Source organism: Hippopotamus amphibius, chromosome 5 (genome assembly GCF_030028045.1).
Source record: "Hippopotamus amphibius kiboko isolate mHipAmp2 chromosome 5, mHipAmp2.hap2, whole genome shotgun sequence".
In the NCBI taxonomy this organism is placed as follows: domain Eukaryota; kingdom Metazoa; phylum Chordata; class Mammalia; order Artiodactyla; family Hippopotamidae; genus Hippopotamus; species Hippopotamus amphibius.
In genome coordinates, this window is record NC_080190.1 from 10,777,267 (window position 1) to 10,799,591 (window position 22,325).

Here is a 22,325-nt window from a genome sequence, read left to right on the forward strand (position 1 = left end):
ACGTGATAGCCACATCAGAGTACTAGATGAAAAAAATGTCTTACAAAACATCATGCAGGGGCCCAAATAATCCGCTTTAAGCATTTCATACACTGAGGGGAAAAAGTATAGAAAACTAAACATAAAACATTAATGATTAGCATGTCTTGGTTTGGGGATTATGAGGGTTTTTCCTCACCTGCATTTCTAGGTTTTTAGCGATGGAAATGTTTTACTTAAATAATAAAAAAACTAAAGCTTTTGAGTGAGACGGTAACTGAGGTTCGAATCTGGGGTGGGGGTGGAGGAGGAGGTTTGGTCTGGATGAGCGAGCATGTCGGGGAGGGGGCTGCGGCTGAGCCTTGGGAGGTGTAAACAGAGGCTGGACCAAGCAGAGGTTGCTGGGCAGTGGGAGGAGGTAGAGCCCTGCCCTGGTTAGGGTCCCTGTCTGGTGTCCCATGAGGTTGACAGTGGGACTACAGGCTGGGATTCTTTCCCAGAAAGGCAGGCTGTGTCTTTCTCTCCTTGGGCTGCCTGCAACAACTGAGCTTCATCCACCTTGTAAGTTACAGAAGAGACATTCCCATCCTCCCTCCTTCCCCCCCAGCTGAGGCTGCCCAGGACCTGCCCTGCTAGGCGTGGGGGTGGCCCTGTGGGAGGGGATCATCCCTTAGCTACTGTGCCTGGGCAGGAAGAGGGGCATTAGAGCCAAGGGCCATCAAGGGCTTGGGCCTGCTTTTCAAGCGAAGACCCCACACCACAAGTGTCCTTCCCAAAAGATACGTCCACATCCCACTACCTGTGAACGTGACCTGATTTAGAAATAGGGTATTTGCAGATGTAATTGAGAATCTTGAAATAAGCTCATCCTGGATTTAGACTGAGTCCTAAAACCAATGAGTTCTCTTATAAGAGAACGGAAAGGCAAATTTCAGACAGAAGAAGAAAAGGCCACATGGAGAGGCAGAGATTGGCGTGATGCAGCTACAAGCCTAGGAACATCAAGGACTGCGGGCCATGGCCAGGTGCCGGGGGAGGCCTGGAACAGACCCTCAGAGCCTCCAGAGGGAACAAACCCCACCTACACTTTGATTTTGGACTTCCGGCCTCCAGAATTTCGAGAGGATAAATGTCTGTGGTTTAAGCTGCGAAGTTTGTGGTGATTTGTTACAAGCACCCTGGGAAACTAGGACACTTCCCCCACCCCTTCACTGCCCTCATACACCCACCCTTCAACCTGGGGTCCCTGGGAAAGTTAGGAGCAATTAGGGGATCTAACGGCAGACATATCCCTAGTTTAATCTCCAAAGTGGCCTAATTATCTGTCACCCACTGTGAAGTGCCACCGTTTCCTATTCCTTTGGAGAGGAATGGACAACATTTCAGGGTTGATCTGCACAGACTAAAGGAATGAACAGGAAGAGTGACAGCCTGCTACTTCTTTGAGCCAATAAAGGGAAATAGATTTTGCCCCCCCTAAAGTCAAAGCGAATTTGTAAAAACAAAATCTAAGCTAATTCAATGCACTCAATTCTTTAAGTAGCAAGTCACTATTTCTTAATTGCTTCAGCTTACAAACACAGCCATGATAACGTGATTTAAATCTGTGGACAAAAAAGTGAGCCCAGATAGAGAACAGTGAAAGGCCAAATCTGATATGATTTAACAAAGACAAGAAAAGACCCAACCCTTCCCAGAAAATAAATTATAGCCACACTTATTGCCAAGATCCAAAGAAAAAAATTTATTTACAATAGAGAATTTTATTTGAAACATGCATTTTCTTTTTTTTTTAAAACAAATCAGCAAATGCAGATCAAGTTTACACTCCTTAAGGCAAGAGTCCCTTTGCAAGCTGTACATGATCATATTAAATCCAAAAGCCGCTCACCCTGGAAACTCATGTACAAAGGGCAAGGCCAAGGTCAGCGATTTGTCTTTTATTAGAGAATCAGACACTCTCCCTGATACAGGAACTCTGAGGTCAACTTGCTATGAATTATACTAGGAAAATGCAAACCAATAGCAAGAAATTCTGATAGTCTCCTTAGTACTGCATACAACCAAATCAACTTTATTTAGAAAGGAAATACAGTAGTGCATACGAAAAAGTGAAAACAGAACCTGTCCACAGAACCAGAGGGACAGCAGTGTGCCGACGGTCATATTGCACGCAAGGGTCAAGTCCAAACATTTGGTTCAAAGTTAGCTTTTCCCCATTTTGGCAATCAGTTCATCACAAATCTTGGTGAGTTCTTCTATCTCTTTATTCTGCAAATGAAGACAAAAAAGAGGTTGTTGAAATCTCCTGGTTGTTTAAAATCAAGTCAATCAGAATGGTCATTGGGCTTTTCAGGGGAAAGAGGTCCTCCCGGCCACTTGGTCCCCCTGACGTTATCTAAAGCAGCAAAAGAACTGACCTGAAGCCAAACAATCTGTATATCCCAGCTCTACCTGTGTGACCTTGGCAAATTACACAACCTGTCTGAGCCTTGATTTTCTTTATCGCAAAAGTGTGGATGATAACCTCTGTCTCTCTGAGAATTAAATGAGGTAAGAAATGTAAAGTTCGCTAGCATAGTGACCAGCACACAGTAAAGGCTTAACTATCAATACTACTGATTGTCTTCCATTTATTTGCCTCCAAAGATGTGGGTACAAAAGGATCGTCTGGAGTGAGCTCTTTGGTGGCTTTTTTGAGAAATGCCACCAGAGGGATTAAGCAGTTCTCCTTGGATGGGGTCCCTAGCATTATTCAGAGGATGCCAAGTGAGGCAGTGCTGTGGATACAGGGCCCTCGGAGAGAGGCAAGGGCAGATGCAAAATATCTTCAGGGGCTCCTCAGGCCACACCCCGCCCGTCCTCTGAAGCCCCACCAGTGACCCGACAACACTGTTCATTCTCCAGGAACAGGGATGCAACGGGGCGAGGCCTCCATCTCAACAGCGGTGCCTTTGCCCTCAGATGGACTAAATGTCGAGCCTGGTGCTGCTCTGGTTCAGCAGCCTCCAAGGGGGCGAGATCTTTCCGGTACCCCCAGAATGCTGTGCAGCCAGCTTTTCCTTGAGGTCCCCACGGAAGGCGAGTCAATCACAAGCCTGTGCCCTGAGGCTGTCCTGAGACCCTTCCCACGAAACCTCAGAACCTTGAGCCACGTGCCCTGTGTTTCCGGGCTGGGCTCCAGGTGCCACTCATCACTGAGCCCGTGCCTGGGAGGAATCAGGCCTCCTTAGTGGAAAGAGAGGTTCGGTCCCGGCTGTAGCCCTGCCATCAGCCCCCGCTGGGAGAGCCCTGCCTGGAACATCCCCTCAGCCTACCTCCTGTGTGGAGTTTTCGGTTCTCAGAGGCACTGAAATGCCTGGTGGAAGATGGGACTCTGTGGAGGATGCAGGACCCGCCACTAATTCTGGAATTTCTATCATTGTCACCACTGCCACTGCTAACGGTGATTTTTCACCTTATGGGAGCGCTTACCACGTGCCGGTCACCACGCAAACCCCACCCAGGCCCTGTGGTCGCACTCCATTCTCACCATAGTCCCTTAAAGGAAGCCATTATCCCCTCACTTTTCAGTGAGGAAACTGAGGCTCAGAGAGGTTAAACGTTTTGCGTAAGTCCACACAGTTGGTCAGATGTGGCAAACCTGGAAGGCAGATTCAGGTCGGCCTGGATCCTGTACAACTTGGCTGTTTCACGTATGAGACATAACGTGCCGTGACTGATGGCTGAGAGGCACTAGCAAACCCACACGTGATCGATTCTTGGAGGCTCTCCAAGCTCTATCCTGGCACCATCAGCCCACCACCCAGGAAACTGCCCCATCACGGAGCTCAGCTCCCTGGGCAACAGTCCCAGCTCACTTTTTCAAGTCCCGACTAGGCGAAACGCCCAATGCCTTCACCTAAGGGCTGCCCTTGGGGGAATCATGCTTCTGAATGTCTTGAAAACAGAGACCATCCCCTCCATATCACTCGGAGCCCTTTAGGAAAGAACTCGTGTGGTTAATCCACTCCTCCTGCGTCTTAGTTTAAGACAAAATTATGTTTGCAGATACATTTGTATTTTTTCTATTTCCCAAAACGGTGCAAATCCAACTTGCTTTCTTCCTTGTCTTTTAGTTTGCCAGAAAAGCTAGCATCAGTCACCTTCACTTTGCAACTGTAATCATCTGATCAGGCCAGGTGCCTTGAAAAGCATCTCTCCTCACTGGTTTTAGCTCTATTGATTTAGCTAACGTCATGATGCAATTTAAACACCATCATATGCTGATGGAAACAGGAGGGAACAACCTCAAACCTTCAAGATCTTCCAGTTTAGTCCTCCAACACTACAAACCTAGAAACCAGGGTGAAATGCCAGGCCTGACGGGGGCCAGGATGGATAGCAGGGAGGAGCAGGGACCTGAGTCTCCCGAGTCCCGGGCTCTTTCCCTGACACCATGTAGGTGACATGAGAGGTGGTACCTGCCCACTGCAGAGGTCAGCACTGCTTGGCCCAGAACCCCTGGGGACCCCAGTCAGCCATGCTAGAACCTGGCTGGATGCTTCTAGGGGAGCAGAGGCCATTTGGGAGACACTGGGCTCCTGAGGCTCCTAGTAGTAGTATATATACTATCAATACTACATATAAAGTAGTATAAAGGCAGCTTTATACTGCCTATAAAGTACCCCCTCCAATGCCCATCAGGACCCCAACGCATGTGACTTGCTGCTACCCCCGGCCGCTGGGCTCTCTGATGACCATTCTGGAAATCCTAAGGCTCAGTAAATCAACCAGAATGGGGGTGCATGTCTGCAAACACACGCAGGGAGGAAGTCTGGTTGGCGCACACTCACTCAGAACCAGACTCACGGCACTCCTGGGTGGAAGGGACTTCTCTTTAGGACACCCGGGGAGACAATGTGTACGGTGGTCCAAGCACTTGATTGGAAATCGGGACATTTGGGGACAAGCTGAGAGACCTCAGGAGGATCCCACCACCCATGGAAATAAGCGGACACCTGGGGCCTCTTCCGGCCCTGACACTGCCCCGTTCTGCAGCAGCCGCTTGTCTCTGCCGAGGGCGCTGCCTGGTGGGTACTGTCCACTCACCAGTAAAGTGGCTGGATGCAGGGGTGAAAGTACTATGCCTGGCACACTGTAGGTGCTGAGCATATATGTGATGAATGAATGTTGAAAAGGAATGAAAAACAGCAATAAACACCCAAGCAGACGGCAGTTCCAGGAAGGCAGAAAGGAGGCCAGTCTCAGGGCTGCGTTAACCTGGATCTTGCAGAGGGAGAGCAAGGCCACGCTCATGAAGCATGAACTTGTCCCCGGAGTGCCTGTCGTGCGGGCTGTCCCGGAGCTGCCACAGGCGCAGGGAAACCCAGTCTCTGCGTGTCTGAGCATCTGGCCAGACCCACCCGCCCAGAGGCAGCCGCCCTGGCTTGTTACCTTCTGCTCCAGCGTTCTTTCCAGAGCGTCCACCCGCAGCTGCTCCTTCCGCAGGCTGGCCTGGTAGGCGGCCTGCTCCTGCTGGGCCTTTCCCCGCACCTGGGCGATCTCAGCGTTGGCCCTGCAGGAACAGGGCAGGGATGGGCTTCAGAAATGATCACCCTTCCTCGTAGATGCCTCCCGCCTTCCTCCTCCCAAATCTGGGCAGGGGGAACCAACCATCTGGCTCCAGCTCCTTCCAATGGGGGCCCGAGCACAGGAGCCCATGAGAACCCCCATTCCTGTGATGCTGAGGTGCTTCCAGTGGGTACCATGGAAACTGCAACATGCATCCCTCACTTAAAGTGGATGCTAATGGAGAGTGCGCTCTTTTCTTGAACTGTATTGAAAACTGCAACTGCACCATCCACTGTGCCCAAGCCAATGGCAGGGGTGCCAGGGAGCTCCCAGCCTGTCTCAGCTGCGGCTGCTGAGGGGCCCCTGGGAGCAGACCCTGGGCGGCATTACCTGTCCAGCTTCTCTTCCGCGTGGACCTTCAGCGCCTGGTACCTCTGCTCCTCCTTCTTTACTCGGGACAGGTATTCCTGTGCACATTTCTTCAGCACCTCTTCATTCTGACATGACAGAGGACAGGGGTCAAGCCCACAGAAGAAATGCCAAGGAGGGCTGGGAACCCCAGGGGCTCTTGGATGCGGGTGTAATCCCGGACAGCCAGGTCTGACCCCCCAGCCTGCAAGGATAGCCTTCCAGAGCATCCCACCATCCTCCCAACCTGCTCCACCTCCCCCATCACACGCATCCCTCCCACTCTACCAGCGAACACCAGCACACCTTGCGGAAGCCCTCCAGGACCTCTTTCATCTTCTCATATCTCCTGAAGAGATCGGCCAGAGATTTCTCCACCGAGTTCAGGTCAGCCAGGGCTTGCTCCTTCTCCAGGACCAGCTGCTGGACCGTCTGATGGGAGACCGACTTCTCCCTCTGTTCATCCTCTGGTAGGAGACACAAGGAACGAAATGATGGGGCCCGTGGGATCCAGACCTGGTCTCAGGGCCCAGCTGAGGCCTCAGATGCAACTCAGCCTGACGAATGGGCAATCTCAGACCTTGGCTTTTGGTTGAGACAGACCCACTCCCCCAAGCCCAGCCAGACTGTGCCTCTAAAGGAACAAAATTCACGGCCCCAGCATCGCAGACCTGCGCCTGTGCAACATTAGATGGGATGGAAATGAACCAGTACTCCTTAACCTGATCCATGCAGCCTCTTGAACATCTACCTTGAAGACCCTGGTGATTCTATCTGGTTGGGCCAGATTAAAAGGTGCAGTAGATTGAGCTGTGAGGGAGAGAATCTCCCTTCTTGAGTGTGATTAAGTTAAAGAGATGGTCACTGGAAAAGAAAAAGGTTTATTTATCCTTAAAACAACCCATGAACCCAAAGCACATGTAACCGTCACCCTGAAATTCTGCTCCACACAAACACGGACATTTCCTTTGATCCAGCAGGTGTCTTAACTCCCAGGAAAATGCAGCTATTTCTGTCCAACCGCATTTCTCAGCTGTGCACAAAAGAACTAAATTCTGGCCCAGTTCAGAGAGGCTGATCCTGGTGAGAGGGACTGCTCTGTGGGCCACTGCAAGCTAATGTGCCTCGAATCCCTTGAAAACGCCCTCCTACTGATGGGAAAGGCTTTCTCTGACCGCTTTACAGCAAAGCCCCTCACCCTCCAGCGCCCTCTACACTTTGTGTGCTAACCCATCATTGGTCTGGATGGGCAAGGAACCACCTGCTCTGTCTGGAACTTCGCTAACAGAGAGTGGGGGGCAGGGGGGGACCCCTGCTCAGAGCTCCTGTCCTTCCTCGGTCCCGGGTCACCTGGGAGGGGCTGCCTGGGCCAGAGGATGGACGACAGCTGTAAATGATGACACAGCCATGGTAAGAGCAGTGGCCGGTGGGTACCGGGCTCTGGCACGTGTCAGGTGCCAGACTGATTGTCTTCTTGATTCAGTGTTCCTAAGCCAGCACCGGCAGCCAGGCTGAGCTTCTGGAAGTCCAAACTGGTCACACACACACACCCCCCCCCGCCCCGCCCCGGGGCCTCCCTCTACACTGGAATAAAATCCAAACCCCTGCCCCACATGCTCTGCTCTCTGGCCTCTGCATCCCAGGGCTCAGCACTGCTGCACCTCTGGGGGGAACACGGGCCCGGAGCTGTCTGCACCTCCTGCCTCGCTCAGAGGCTCCATTCCTGAGCCCATATGGGAAACGCCTCCTCTCCACACCCAGCAATGGCCACTCCTTATCTTTATATCAGACATGTGGATGTGCACGTGTGTGCATGCACACGTGTGCAGAGAACGCACACTCCACGGGGCCAGGGTCCTGAGTCTGTTCTGTCCATTGCTCATTCCCAGGCCTAGGACAGTGTCCGTCACAGGACACCTCACCACACACCGTGCAGCAGGGCAATGAATGAATGAGCACAGTCCTGTCGCAGATTTCTAATCTCCCTCCCACAGGAGAAGCCAAGTCCCCTGTTCACTGTGGACGCAGCAGAGACAGACACAAACCCAAAACTATGCTCACACGTGCATCTCCACGTGAGCCTCTTAGTCATGGACCTGGAAGTATGTAGCTGCCTTAAAAGTAGGGAGATGCTGCTTTAGGTTCTCCTCCCTTAGATTCCCGATAGACGGGCATCTTTCTGTATCCTGACGTCAGGCATAGTCTCGTGTGTGGAGAGCAGGGAAGAGCACAGAACAGGTGGCCACATCCTGGTTTTGGGCCCAGCCCTGACCATACACTTGCTTGGAAGTCCACTCAATGTCCCAGGGCCTCATTTCCAAAATGAGGGGCTCCTCACACGTAAGCGTGTATCCTGATCCGCTGCGGGCTTGTTCACACAGATGGCCGTGCCCAGCCAGTGGGGTCTGATTCAGGCAGTCTGGGGTGGGGCCGAGGACCTGCATCTGTGACAAGGTCCCCAGCGATGCTGAGGCAGCTGGTCCAGGAACCACGTTTGGAGAACCAAAGGCCTGGAAGATGCCTGTGGTCCCCCAACCCTGCCTGTCAGAGCTCCCGCTACCAGGGCAGAGGTGAGGACCCAGGAGCCAAAGTCTCAGAGGCCACATCCCAGTCCTGGCTCTGATACTTTCCAGCTGTGTGACCTCGGGTAGAGTCTTTCAGCTCTGCCCTCCACACCTGAAACAGGGGATCACAGTACTTATGGCATCTGAGGGGAGATTAAATATAAAGCCCTTGACACATAGTAAGAACCCAGTATCAGTGACCCGTTATCAACAGCATCATTGCCTCCCCGAACTGGTATGATGTCAAGTCGCAGGGACCCACGAAGGGGGAGCTTTTTAACATACAGCGAGAACAGAACTGCCAGCAATCTGCTTGCTCCGCCTAGATTCCTAAAAGCAAGGGCGTTTCAAAGTTCCACCAGTAACCAGATGCTTGTTTTTATTCTTTGAATTTTAGCTGCTTCCTTAGTTCTCAGCAAGCTGTACAAAGCACATTCTGGGCTGGTTTTAGGCCGTGTATACATTTCACTTGGCTTGGTAAAGGAGCCATTTATCAAAAGGGGTCCATCTGATTTCCTGGATCTGAGATTAGACTGCCTCAGGCTTCCTTTCCTCCCCCCATAACCCCTGTAAAAATAGAATTTCCCTGTTCCCAGGAGACCAAGGAGGAGAGAATGCTTCACACATCTTTTTTGTAAACTGCAAATGCTGCTAGGTTCCTCAAAGCAGGAAATCAGCTCAAAACCCAAGATGCTCCAGACGCAACAGCAAAACAATGGCCCTGGAGATTTTCTGGCTTTTTCAGGCAAGACACTATTAAACCATGTGGGGAATGCAGCCAAAACACAAAAGCAAAAGTAACGAAAATAGAAAAACAAACAAACAAATAAGGGTTGCAATAAGCAGGTGTCAAATTAGGTGAAAAAGCGTTTACTTACCAGGCTTGCCTGTTTGTTTTTGCAAGCAAAGGGCAAGAAGCAACAGAAAATGGAAGCAAAACAGATAATCAGGGCAGTTGTTAGGAAAGCAGAAAAAAAAAAAAATCAATCGCAACAACCTGGAATGCAGAAAGCACAGAAATTCCTTTTTGTTCTGAATTCTGAATAGTCAATATTTGAACTTAATGAAACATATTCTCTTTAGTAACATATGGTGAGAATGGACACCGATGGCAGAACAGATGTCACAGTGACACAGAGCATCTGTGAAGGTTAAACAGAGGTCAGGGAGCCAGGCTGGAGCGAAGGCTAGTGGAAGTGGGGCAGAAACCGGTTTTAACTTCAAAATGCTATTACATTCACTCTGGGTCCTGAACTGCAAGCTCTCTGGGCCTGAGTTTCCCCTTCCATGAGGAATGCAGGGTGGGTGAGTGGAAATGAGAAGAAAAATACAGGATCCAGATGAGACATATGGGTGTGTTTCCTGCCTCAAAAGAAGGCAGGTCCTGCCCACAGCTACAGTGAGTCCCAGCTGTGCCACAGCCCCACACCGTCCTCAGCAAGGACACGAGGACTCTGAACTCGACAGTGGCCCTAATCGGGGACCTGCAAATGTGACTGGCGGATGACACCCACAGATGTGCCACCTCTCGGATGAGGACACCTCTGGGAACGTGGATGATAAACAGGACAGCGAGTGAGGATGGGGAGGGGGCAGTGAGGAACAGACATGCAAGGAGGGGCCACCCCGAGTGACAGCGCTGCTTCCAGCCAGGGATGCTGGGTTGTCTCTCAGAGCCACCTGGAGGGTGCTCACACCCCCCAAAAAGGAAATCACTCAACGGGGGCGATTTCACAGCTCTTGAAGAGACAGACTCTCAGGCCAAACACACCAGGTCTCCTGGAGGAGGTGGGGATGGGGGGGGGGGCGTGTGTGGCCTTCATCCCTAGAGTCAGGGTTCCACACGCCCCTCAGATTCTCTAGAATTGAAAACACTCTTCTAAGTACTGTCACCTGCAAATATGCAGTGAGGAAAGCATCGGAGTCAAAGAATCTTTCTGTCACCACAAGGACAGGCCACTACGTCAACCGGAGATTCTCACTCTGTCAGTTCTCAACAGGGAATGTCTGTTTCTATCAAACTGCCAGCTGAGCAAGGACATTTGGCTGCTCTGGGCAGCCTGCTGTCAGGGCAAAGGCTCACGTTCTCTTCAACATCGACCCGAACGTCATCAACAAAGCACAAAATAAAAATGTATGACTCCGAGATGCAGAAGGATGTTTCCAGATGAGCCACGGAGGTTTGAGTGACGTTTTCACATCCCAGGACTCCAGGAGGCGGAAAGGTAGCACTCAGCTCGCCGAATAGTGTACATTGGAAGATATAAATCCTTCCTCTGACCAGAAGTTTCAGTTCCAAGAGTTTTTTTTTACTCTCATCTATACATATCCATAAATTCTTATACCAATTTAACAAAGAGGTTTCATTTGATAGAAAGCATATACCATGAGGCTGATTCTTCAAAAGACCTGAATGAGCTCTGGGAGAAATGGCCTTTATTATAATAAACCAAAATTAAAACTTTTTTGAATGGAAAACACTCAATTGGCAGCTTCTTCACTGTTCCCAAGGCTGCTGTTGTATTTATCTTGGGACAAAAGCTAGAGGTGTGGTGTGACTCCTATGATGACAAGGGGTCATCTGCTAAAACAGCATCAAGCTGTGGTTTGCAGTGAGGATATGTGCTTAGGAGTAAAAGATTTTTTTAAAAAAATGCTACCATGGACCTAAACAAATACATAAATAAAAATTCCACACCTCGCCCCCAGAGTTATAACAGTATTTTTGAATGATCATTAGTGAAAAGGCTTGGACTTGGAACTTCCGCAAGGCCTTTTCTCACTTTTTCTTTAAAAAAAAAAAGAGCCATGTGCGTATAACTTGGTAACTTGAGGCCTTTTTATTGCAGGCCAAAGTAATCTGTCAGTACTGGCTGCCAGGGATGCTGTGTTAAGGTGGATTCTGAGGCAGTGTCCAACCTCAGTGAGAAAGAGAGTGTTGTGACCAGTTCACAGGGACAGGCAGCTGGACTGCCACAGGTTCTACTGTCCTTGAACTAGACCCCGTGCAAAGGCCGAGTGGGGTATTTTTTTCACTTGCGTCTAAATTAAATTAGGGTTTAGAGATTTGATTTTAGAGATCTGAGTCTTTCCCATGAGCAAAAAAGCCCCCAAACATCCTAGGAACCAACCCAGATCTCTTTCCCCATGAGGTGGGCCACCTTGCCTGGGTCAAATGGTGGCCATCGAGGTGATAGCCACAACTTCCCACAGGCATGAATAATTCATACTAAGGGACATACCTGCTGGCAGGTGTTTCCAGGAGGTCCCCAGACTCACTGCTCTGGGGCAGAGCCAGGTTCTGGGATGCCTGGTCCCTCCCTAAAGGGTTTTCATGCTATAAAAGAAGCCTGAGAGGAACACTCTCTGAGTCTCCACCTTCAAAGCCCTCCCCATGGTTCCAAAATCTCAGGGTGGGCCTGAGCCCCCACCAGTGAGGACACCCACCTATCATCTGGGCGATGGTCTTCTCATACTCAGCTACTATTTTCCTGTAAGAGAAGTGAAAACAGGTTGGAACCGTGACCACAGAATGGTTTGTTTGTTTGTTTAAATTAGTTTATTTTTTATTGGCTGTGTTGGGTCTTCATTGCTGCACACAGGCTTTCTCTAGTTGCGGCTAGCGGGGGCTACTCTTCACTGTGGTACACGGGCTCCTCATTGTGGTGGCTTCTCTTGTTGCGGAGCCCAGACTCTAGGCGCATGGGCTTCAGTTGTTGCGGCACATGGGCTCAACAGTTGTGGCACACAGGCTTAGTAGCTCCATGGCATGTGGTATCTTCCTGGGGCAGGGATTGAACCCATGTCCCCTGCACTGGCAGGCGGATTCTTAACCACTGTGTCACCTAGGAAGTCCCACAGAATGGTTTTTAATTTCACGTGGGAGCCCATGTGCTGGATAGCAACAGCCTGACCACTGTCTAAAAGGACAAGTCTTATGGGTCACAGGTGACTCAGACTTCTAGGGACCCCTCCAACCTCAGCCCTCTACTTGCACACCCAAACAGGTTCATTTTCCTAGTGCACAACTCTGAACAAATCCTGCTGTGTCTCCCCACTGCCCACTGAGAAAAAAAATAAGGTCAAATCTTCAGCCTGCCACTCGAAGCCTTCTGCCACCTGGGCCTGATCTTCCTCATCAGTCTTACCTCTTTCCATGCCATCTTGTGAACACAGCAGTTCAATGAGAACAAATGATTTGTCTGCTCTGAGCTTTCTCACCTCTATGACCTTATCCATGTTGTTCACGTCCCCTCTCTATTTTCACCTGTCATAGGCTGTTTCTCAAGGTCCAATTCAAATGCTATCTCCTCCAGGAAGCCTTCCCCGATTTCTCCGTGGAACTCCATAACATTTTATCTGAATCCTCCTCCAAAACACCTCATACATCTGGCATCATAGTACATGAGTGGAAGCTCCGCAAGGCCCCCCATGAGCAGTTCTCAGACCCAACAGCAGCCAGAGCCTGGACAAGATGTACTAACCCAAGATGGTTAGAGCAGAGGTTTGGGCCAAAGTTGCTTTAAAAATGCCTCTTGCACTGTAGTTTTAAAAGTTATATCCCAAGGGTAAGCTCTAGTCCCACAGATGGTTTCTTAGTGTCTAAGAAGATGAATTGAGAAAGGAAATAAAGGGGAAAATGCACATCAGACATGAGAGCAAGAGGCAGGCCACTGGGTGCAGTGGAAAGAGCTTGGGTTTCAGAGTCAGAAAGGTGGACTCAAATCCACGTTCTTGTAACTAGAAGCTCCAGGGCCTCAGTCAAGTCACCTAACGTCTCTGAGTCTTCAAAGGGGGCTGACCATCCCCTCCAGGGTCGTGGGGAGAAACAGACTGTGTGTCTCTAGCCAAAAGTACAGTGCTTGGCACACAGCAGGCACATACCATGCAGTACCTGTCATACTTCTGTGACAATAGGCAGCAAATGAAAATAAATCACTCAGATGAAATCTGGGAGACACCCTAAATGTTTATCGATTGAGACAGGTGAAGTTAATTACGTTAGACCCTTACAAGCATCTGTTGAACAAGAAGGTCGAGATGTATAAAAATCTGTCCAAGTTATGCTAACTTAAAAAGTGTAGGGTAATGTATATTTCTACACTCCGCTTGTGAAGAGAAAACGAGGCTATGTAGATACCTTAACACATTTGAGATCAGAAATGGAAAATTCTGGGAAGGATACATCAGAAACAGTATAGAGCAGTTACCCTAAGGGTGGAGTCAGAGGCTGAGTGGGAAGGAGATTTGTTTTTCACTGTATGTGTATTGATTTGATTGCATTATCTGACTCATGGTCATGATATTTTTTTTTAATATTTTTAAAAAAATTTATTGGCTGCGTTGGGTCTTTGTTGCTGTGCGTGGGTTTTCTCTAGTTGAGGCAAGTGGGGACTACTTTTCATTGCGGTGCACAGACCTCTCACTGCAGTGGCTTCTCTTGTTGAGGAGCATGGGCTCTAGGTGCAAGGGCTTCAGTAGTTGTGGCACATGGGCTCAGTAGTTATGTCACAGCTCACGGGCTCTAGAGCGCAGGCTGAGCAGTTGTGGCGCACGGGCTTAGTTGCTCCGCGGCATGTGGGATCTTCCCGGCCCGGGGTTCAAACCTGTGTCCCCTGCATTGGCAGGCTGATTCTTAACCACTGCACCACCAGGGAAGTCCCCTCATGGTATTTTAACAATAGTAATATACTAAGAAAACTTTTGTGCAAATATGAACTTTGTGGAATAAAGGATAACTTCTAAGAGGACACTGTTCACGTGTTATCAAACCACAGGTATGCGTCCCCCAGATACCAGGAAGCCCGAGCATCACAACTGACCTCATTTCCATCACTTCCCGCCTGCTTTCTTCATATTTACCCTTCCACTCTGAGACTTCTCTCTCCTTGGTTATGATCTAGGATCAGGGAGAAGAGGAAGGTTAGTCCCAGATGAATCAATTCAGATCTGAGCAACTCACAGAACAAGACAAGGAGACACTGAATAAATATGGAATTAAAACGTTCTACACCAAACAACAATTGTTTTTAGAGAATTTCCCCAGCATGAGGCAGAAATGTCACACATCAGACTTTCACAATGCCCACGGAGAGCAGCTAAAAGGCATGTGCTTTCTTGTTATAAATCAAACAAGGCCAAAGAGGCTCGTTAAACAGTAGTGTCCAAGATCAAAACCCACACTTTGCCACCCATCTCTGCCTGCAGCAGTCAGAAGAGAAAGTCTATGTCCAGAGATGCGGGCTTTGTGGGCCATGGGTATGCGTGGCAGAACCCAGAGCTTTTCCCAGGGCATCCAGAGCTGGCCCTGCCTTCTCCGAGCCACACACACGCCACAGTATACCTCTGCCCTGGCGATCTGGAGCGCGGAGTCCCGGTCGGGCTGCTGGAACAGAAGGCCTGCGGGCTTCTCCGCCTCCACCGTCCCGATGCGGGAATACAAGGCTGTTTTGGAGATGGAGACGTCTGTTGGATGAGCAGCTTCTCTCTGTGGAATGGTTTTTAATTTTAAAAAGTTAACATCAGTCTTACGACAAAGAGAATTGCTTTCACCCTCTGATGAATGGGCCAGTTGTATGGATTTGAAACAAAGAACATCAAAAGTATGAGAAAATGCTAAGACTAATGAATGGGGAAATGCCGGATACAATCTATGGGAATCTATCATTTTGCACCCGCACCAGCTGACAAAGCGACTGATGACGGAGGCCTCCCGGGGCCCCAGGCCCCGGAGTCAAGCATGTCTGGTGCCCGTTTATCACTGCCATTTATCAGATGCAGAGGCATTTAGGCATATCGCATAAGAACCAAGGTCATCTTACAGCAGGTTCCACTTCCAAAATAAAAGCCTGAAGGTGAACAGTGTTGAATTCTACTCTACGTTTGCCTAGTTTTGAATAACCAAGGATCTGATCATTTTTGTCAGACTCGTCCACATTTCAATTTAGGGGGCACTGGCTAGCTCTATGTGAAAGGATATCATTCACACAAAGTTTAAGGCCTATTGTAGCTGTCAACCAACACCACCTTCAACAAGCTAGTTTCTGGATGCCAAAAGGTAAGCATTACATGGGAGTTATGGTGTGAATGGGAAAACTGAAAACTGGATCACTGACAATATTACCCACGTGTGCTGATAAGACCCTCGACAAGTGGTGTGATTCCCCGCCCCCCACAACAGACACTGGACAGTCACCAGCCTCCTGGGGAGGGAGGAGAGGTCTGTGCTGACTCTTCCTCCCTTTGCACAAATGCTCAGCCATTTCCAGCACACTCGAAATGCAGTGTTAGAAGCATCGTCCACCAGTGCAGCAGGGTTGTCAATCTAGTTCTACTGCGAAAGAAACACCAAACCAATCACACTCTCAGTCCTATTCATTAGCCTCCTGGCCCGTTGTGGTTGCCAAGGCAAACCTCCACCCAGGTTACCAGAGTCCAATTCCATGTGAAGCGATGCTGGTCTGACGGGCAGAGGGCAACTGCTTCTTCCTTGGGAAATTTGTGAGAAGAAATGGAGCCGGGAACAGAACACCGCAGTGTAGAAGAAAGAGAAAGAGAGACATGGGAAAGGAACGGTGAAAGCTTATCTTATAGACGGAAGCAGAGAGATGAGAGAACCAACGGTAACTGGGAAGGGGGTGACCCAAAGGTGCTTGAGCAGAACCTTTCTCCTCAATCATGGGCACAGGCGTGCTTACCCTGCTGTGGTCTCAGAGACAATGAACTTGCGACAGCTTAGAAAACGCAGGTGGAAGCTTAATGGATAGGACTGGAGGTCACTGAGTTAGGACCAGTTAGTTGTACACATGCACGATGAACTAAGTGGTTTAGGTTGTCCTGGAAGTGAGCGTCTGTTGTGTGGGTGTCACTGCCCCTGCCTGGCCTTGAGTATCTGGGCTAACTCTCACGTGGGGTCAGAATGAGTACCACTGGTCAGAGGGGAGCACCAGACTCCAGGGACACGCCCACCTGTCAAATGGGATGCCAGGGTCCTTCAGCCTCAGGTCCTAAAGGTGCCTCCGTGACAGGACATTTGAGCAGGACACAGGTTAAAAGCCCTCAGAAGCAGGTAGGCTGACCTCCCAAGAAGAAAGAGGGCCACCAGAACAGCAGGCAGAGCCTCTCTCATGTAGGGGTTAACCTCTGATGTCTGAAATGTTTTCAAGGTTCTGCTTTTAAAAAGGGAAACATCTCAGAAAGTAAATGGAAAATGATACCCAGAGACACCAAGACTCTGTTTATCAAGAAAGTTTGAAAACACAAAATTCTGAAGCTTCTTTTTTAATTTGAAGATCTAATTAGCTTTATTCAACAATTTATAAATCAGGCAGCATCCCACCTGGCAAGCAGAAAGCCTTCTAGAAGCTGTACAAAATGGAGGTTCTTAATTTTTTTTTCTTTTTTGGCTGCACTGCACGACATGTGAGATCCCAGTTTCCGGACCAGGGATCGAACCCGCACCCCCTGCAGTTGCAAGCTGGGAGTCTCAACCACTGGACAGCCAGGGAAGTCCCCTGAAGAGGATTTAAAACAAAGAAACAAACAACTAAACCTGTTCCTGTCACTTAAGTAAAATACTGTGGTCTTTGAAAAAAAATTAGAATAAAATTTCAAAATGGAAATAACACAGACACCATCTAACTTCATCCTGGTCCCTCTGATGATGAAAAACCTGAGGATCTAAATGAAATTTGGCCAAATTGTTTCCCAGAATGAGATTCAATTCTGACCTAAAATAAACCAGCTCTCTGAAGTGCAAGAGAAAATGAATTAAAACTAACTTTATCCTACTGGGCGGAAATGAAATATGACCAACGCAGGAATTAATGATCTTTAAGCTGCCAAATGTCCTTCGTGAAATAAGGAAGCGGGTGAAAAATAAAGAGCTTTCTAAGTAAATGCAAAGGGTTACCACCAGATACAGTGATTCACTATCAGCGGTCATCCTGGCCACCTGGTGTTTTCAATAAAGAAACGTGATGACTTCAGAATCCATTTGAATGAAACTCAAGGTACACACCCTGGTTTTCTCTTACAACCAAGAATTGTTTTTAACTGAAATTAATAGGTTTGTCTCCTGCTGATATTTTAAGATCAGACTTAGATTAATCTTTGTTTTTCTCTCCCATAATCTCCCCCTTGCTACTTTAGAGGAGCCAAAAAGCCACTAGAATCACAAATTAAAATGTGAGATGGCCACGACTCCGACAGCATGGGACTTTGGAACCAACGTCCATCCCCTCAATCCGCTCCCTCAAATCTTGGTCCCTGCGAGGACCCCTGGGGCACCATCACCCAGGTCAGACCTGCAGACCTCACGCCTGGGGTCCTTCTGGCCGTGCAGCCAGGAGCTCACCCAGGTTCACAGTCCTCCTTGTGCCCAATCCCCTGTGCCAGGCTCAGAGGAAGCTGCCATGGCGGGGACCAGGGCAGGATCGCTGTGCCCGGGACCCAGGTGGCAGCGCAGTGAGAGGGCGTGGGGGTGAGGCCGAAAAGCTGAGATCACATTATGGGTCAAGGTCATGGAGCTGGGTCAACGTCATGGAGTGTGGACACAGGCTGGGCACTTGGGGGCTGTCAGGGCCACATGACACCAGGTCAGGCAGAGAGCAGCCTCCCCCCGGTGCTGACCCAGCCAAATCTGACAAGGCGTGGGTCTCAAGCTCAGGACGGCAAACAAGAGGAAGGCACTTGATAGGTGCCTTTACTCCAGTCCCACAGGAGGTGCCACCATCACCAACTGGCCACTCCTTCCCACTGAGTGAAGACACAGCCTCATCCCTCAACAGGCTGCAGGTGATGGCCACAAATTCTCCAAACTGGCAAGTAAGCTGAAACCCACGTGCCAGCCCCTTGCCACTGCTCTTCAGACTGTTCTTGTGGATTTCAGGCATCACGTGGTTAAATGTCCGGTGTGTTCCTGGACAAGGCTTGAGAAAAGAAACCTATGATGTCAGGCTGCTCACCAACCATACAGTTGCCCCAGACCTGACTCCTCCTCCCACTGATGCTGGGACAACCCAGGCATCTGCCTTTATCGGCCAGGACTCCTGGAGGAATCACACACCAAGGATGAATAACCTTTCCCCCACCGGGGAGCCTGTTTCTAGGACTTCCTCTGTTCCCGAAGCTTGACATTTGTATGATCCTTATTCCTGTTATCCAGACACATCTGTCATTCTTTACAAAGGGTCCCCCTCATCCCAAAAGGCCAGATACTGGACCATAACCAGTATCTGTTATACACACAAATTAAATCCATCCCTGCAGCCTCTGGAAAGCCATACAGATGGGACACATAGGTTCTATCCATCCTGGTTTAGTGGTGAATTCAGGGCCGCTGCACCTCACAGCCAGTGACCGGGTCAGATCTACCCCCAAGAGGACACAACTGAATTCAGTTCTGCCAGAAGCATGTGGAAGGAAAACAGTAAGGAGTCTGACACCTCAGCCCCTGTGGAGTTTCCCTCATTTCTAACGTTTTCTGACTAATGAGACAGAGGAAACGGCACGGCAGTCCCTGGAAAGCTGGCTTTGCCGGCCCTCAGACCAAAGGGAACCGTAAGCGAAGCTGCTCGCAGGAGCGACCAGAAATCACCCCCATCATATTTCATGATGATTTTCATCCCCTTAATATGAGTTATTTTCATTCCGAGTGATTTCATTTTGTGCTAGCAACAGTTTAAGACCACGCAGCCAAAAAGACTGGGCTCTGTCACCTGCAGCTGAAATATATGGGCAGAAAAAAGAGCAAATTGGATACACAGCTGCTGTCTGCTCTTTCTATATATCAGCAGTTTCCAATCCACTAAGGGGCAATCAAGCATCTCACCAACAAGAAACCCACAGAAACCTAATTGGGTTCAGGTAAATGCATCACCCGAGGGCTGGTCAGCTACGGGAAAGAGCATCTATTCTCCACAGGCCAAGGTCACTAGATTAATATACTTCTTACAAAAGCAGTACAAGTTCCTATGGTAGAGAAAAATGTTCCTCATACTCCTAGATGCTTCTACCGCTATGGAATAATTCTTTTAACACGCCCTTCTGGAATACATAAGGAGGGAGCGGGGCTGTCTCTCAGAACCACACTCAGTAGATTCATGTGACAGTATTTGCTAAATCAAAATTGGGACACATGGTCTGAGAACAGGCTGTGACTCACTGGAAGTCAACTGCTGGCCATCTCTGAGGAAGCACGCAGCTGTACCACGCAGTCCCGAACGCTTTATACTCCATCGGGACCACTCAGAACATGCTCAGTTCTGCCTCAAACTTCTGGACAGGAATGAACTGTATTTATAGTGACCAAACGTCCAGCAATTCATTCTGTGTTTAAGCCACTACCCAAGGATATCAAGAAATAAATCTAATGGGGGAAAAATCCTTACGGCTTAATGCATTCTAAAAATCTCGTTTTCATGGAAATTAAACCCAAGTTTATGGGTTGGCCACAAGGACCAAGGACATCAGCCATCGGTATTTACATTCTTGTCCCTGGCTGGGTCCCAATGTTCCCAGTCTGGACATCCATGGGAGGACCACCTTCTCTCACTGAGATGTCCCTAGAAGGGGAGGGTTCCCATTAGGCTCCAGGGAAACCATGTGTGGGGGGCCCTCAGGGCAGGAGCCGCAGATGAACTCCTGATCCTGTGCCAAGGACAAGAGATGGGAGAGAGCACCGGTCCCGCTGCCAAGTGAGCTGTTATTTGAGACGGATGGGCAACGGGCTCCCTTCTGGAGATGGAGTGCTGATTCCCGGAAGGCCAGTGAATCACAGGCAGACCTTGGACTGGTTGCCAGGCTCCGTTTTCCCCATCTGTAACATGGGACCTGGACCTGCCGACTGACGAGAGAAGCTAGGAGAGTCTCGTCAGATAGCTGAGGCACAAGTGAAGGTCAGCTCCCAGCAGCTTTCATGGATCGCACACCTACCATTTGCCAGGCTCTTTGCACATCACCTACTGACCTCACAGCAACCTGCAAACTCGCTGCTGTTAGCCTCTTGTCACAGATGGAAAAACTCAGGCTCAGAGAGGCTCGCCAACTGGTTCAAGGCCACAGAGCGCACTGGGGCCCAGTCCTGGTCTGATAGCCCAGTTCACCGGGCTGCCAACTGGGGACGGGGCGTGGGGGGAGGGAATGAGGGTGTTCCTCAGAGGCCAGACGCACCCGTCAGCCCTGGGAGGTGGGCGGGTGCTGAACCTCCCTGGACCACACGCCACTGTGCATGTGATCAGCAACACATCACAACTGTTAAGAAAAATTACTCCAAACTTGGAAGCCAGCTAAACAATTTCTGCAGGTCCTGTCAATATCACACTCTAGCCTAGAGGAGTGTGTGGGCCAAGTGGCCTGTTGCCCTTTTCTGTAAAAAGGGCTTTAGTGGAACCCGCCACACCCATTCATCCACGTGTTGTCCGTTGCTGCTTTGACAGAAGCTGCAGTGCCAGATCTGAGTAGCTGTTACAGATATCAAACAGGTGCCCACAAAGCCTAAAATGTTTAAGCTCTCCCTTTGCAGAAAAGGACTGCTTTTCTGTCATCCGTTTGACCCTGGCCTAAAGGTCAGGATCGGACATCTCCGGAAGGTCTTGTTTTCACCTACAGACTATTGACTAGGGTTCAGTCTCAGTATAATTAGATGTTAACTTATAGAAAACAGAAAATTTGTGAATTATTTTTTATTAATAGCGAAGCAAATGATTTCTGTAGGAAGGCAAAAGAACCTCAAGGTTATGATTTATCCGTCCTGTTTAGTATTAACCAGTTTGATATCTAACTTTGCAATCTTATTCCAGCTTCCTTACCCCACTGACTATACATGAGTTTCTCGTGTTTTCCTCCATTCAACCAGCTTTACTATCCGTGCCGGCAGTTCCTTCATTGAGGGGAACAGATCTTAGACACATGTTCCGTGTGTATCTATGCATGAGTTAACAGTTTTAGCTTTTTGGAAAATCATACTTTGTCGAACACACCCGCCTGGCCATGGTTAGCAAAGAAGCTTCTGGACCACACAACATTCTCAAGAGGCACCACACGGGAGCAGCAAACCGGTACCTTGGTTTCCTGGCGGCTACGGGAAGCCAGGGTGATCTGCCTGGCCAGCTTCAGGGCTTCTATCCGCATGATGGCAAACTCTAACTCCTCCTGCCGGAGGGTGGGAAATGAGCAAACCGCAGGGGAAATGCATTGAGACAGGACGGAAATGTGTTCCACATCCAAGAAACGAATGTGCCACGTGAATGTGTCATGACAGGTACTCGGGGAAACACACACGCTGGCTTTCTTTCACAATTAACACCTCAGCAGATCATGAAATAAGTGTTTAATTTCCTTTTTTTTTTTAAATCACCCTTTGGAATGTCTGTTGGGAGATATTATGCAGTCAAATATGAAATGATTTCTAAAAGGGGATCAGAATTTTTAGTGCCGTTTCCTTTGATTTCTCTCCTTTCGTTCATTTTGTGTAAAGCTGGCCAACAATTTCCACGAGTGGATTTGCATCTCTCAAACGACTATTAACAATGTCTCTTGGTTTTTGCTCTGACGGTCCCAGTCTAGAGGATCTCAAATTAAGTCATTAAATTTCAAGCACAGAGTATAGATAATTGTTTAGTGCCAGATGCGAGACCTGAGTCCAGATGTTATCTCAATGGGGGTCTGAGATAACCTCGTATATATAAACAGCCTGGCTCGATGGTGAGCGAACACCCTTGGTTCCATGAATAAATCATAGAAACCGCTTTTGGGCTATCAAAACTTCTGAAAAATGACCGCTTGGGTCCAATTTCCAAATTGAAACACAAACGGTCTGCT

General features: G+C 49.1%; 1 protein-coding gene across 3 annotated transcripts in view; it reads right to left on the reverse strand.

Annotated features, from left to right (window-relative positions):
• Positions 1-1,699: 1,699 nt before the first annotated feature.
• The window catches only part of TACC2 (transforming acidic coiled-coil containing protein 2), a 210,479-nt gene continuing 189,853 nt past the window's right edge, over positions 1,700-22,325 (reverse strand). For all 3 annotated transcript variants that reach the window (XM_057735111.1, XM_057735110.1, XM_057735109.1), the window contains 8 exons: positions 21,567-21,656; positions 14,848-14,991; positions 14,327-14,403; positions 11,952-11,995; positions 6,247-6,407; positions 5,923-6,029; positions 5,416-5,536; positions 1,700-2,250 (listed from right to left, as the gene is read on the reverse strand). In XM_057735111.1, coding sequence (XP_057591094.1) covers positions 2,185-2,250; positions 5,416-5,536; positions 5,923-6,029; positions 6,247-6,407; positions 11,952-11,995; positions 14,327-14,403; positions 14,848-14,991; positions 21,567-21,656 — 810 coding nt within the window. In that variant the 3' untranslated portion in view covers positions 1,700-2,184. The remainder of the gene's footprint in view (positions 2,251-5,415; positions 5,537-5,922; positions 6,030-6,246; positions 6,408-11,951; positions 11,996-14,326; positions 14,404-14,847; positions 14,992-21,566; positions 21,657-22,325) is intronic.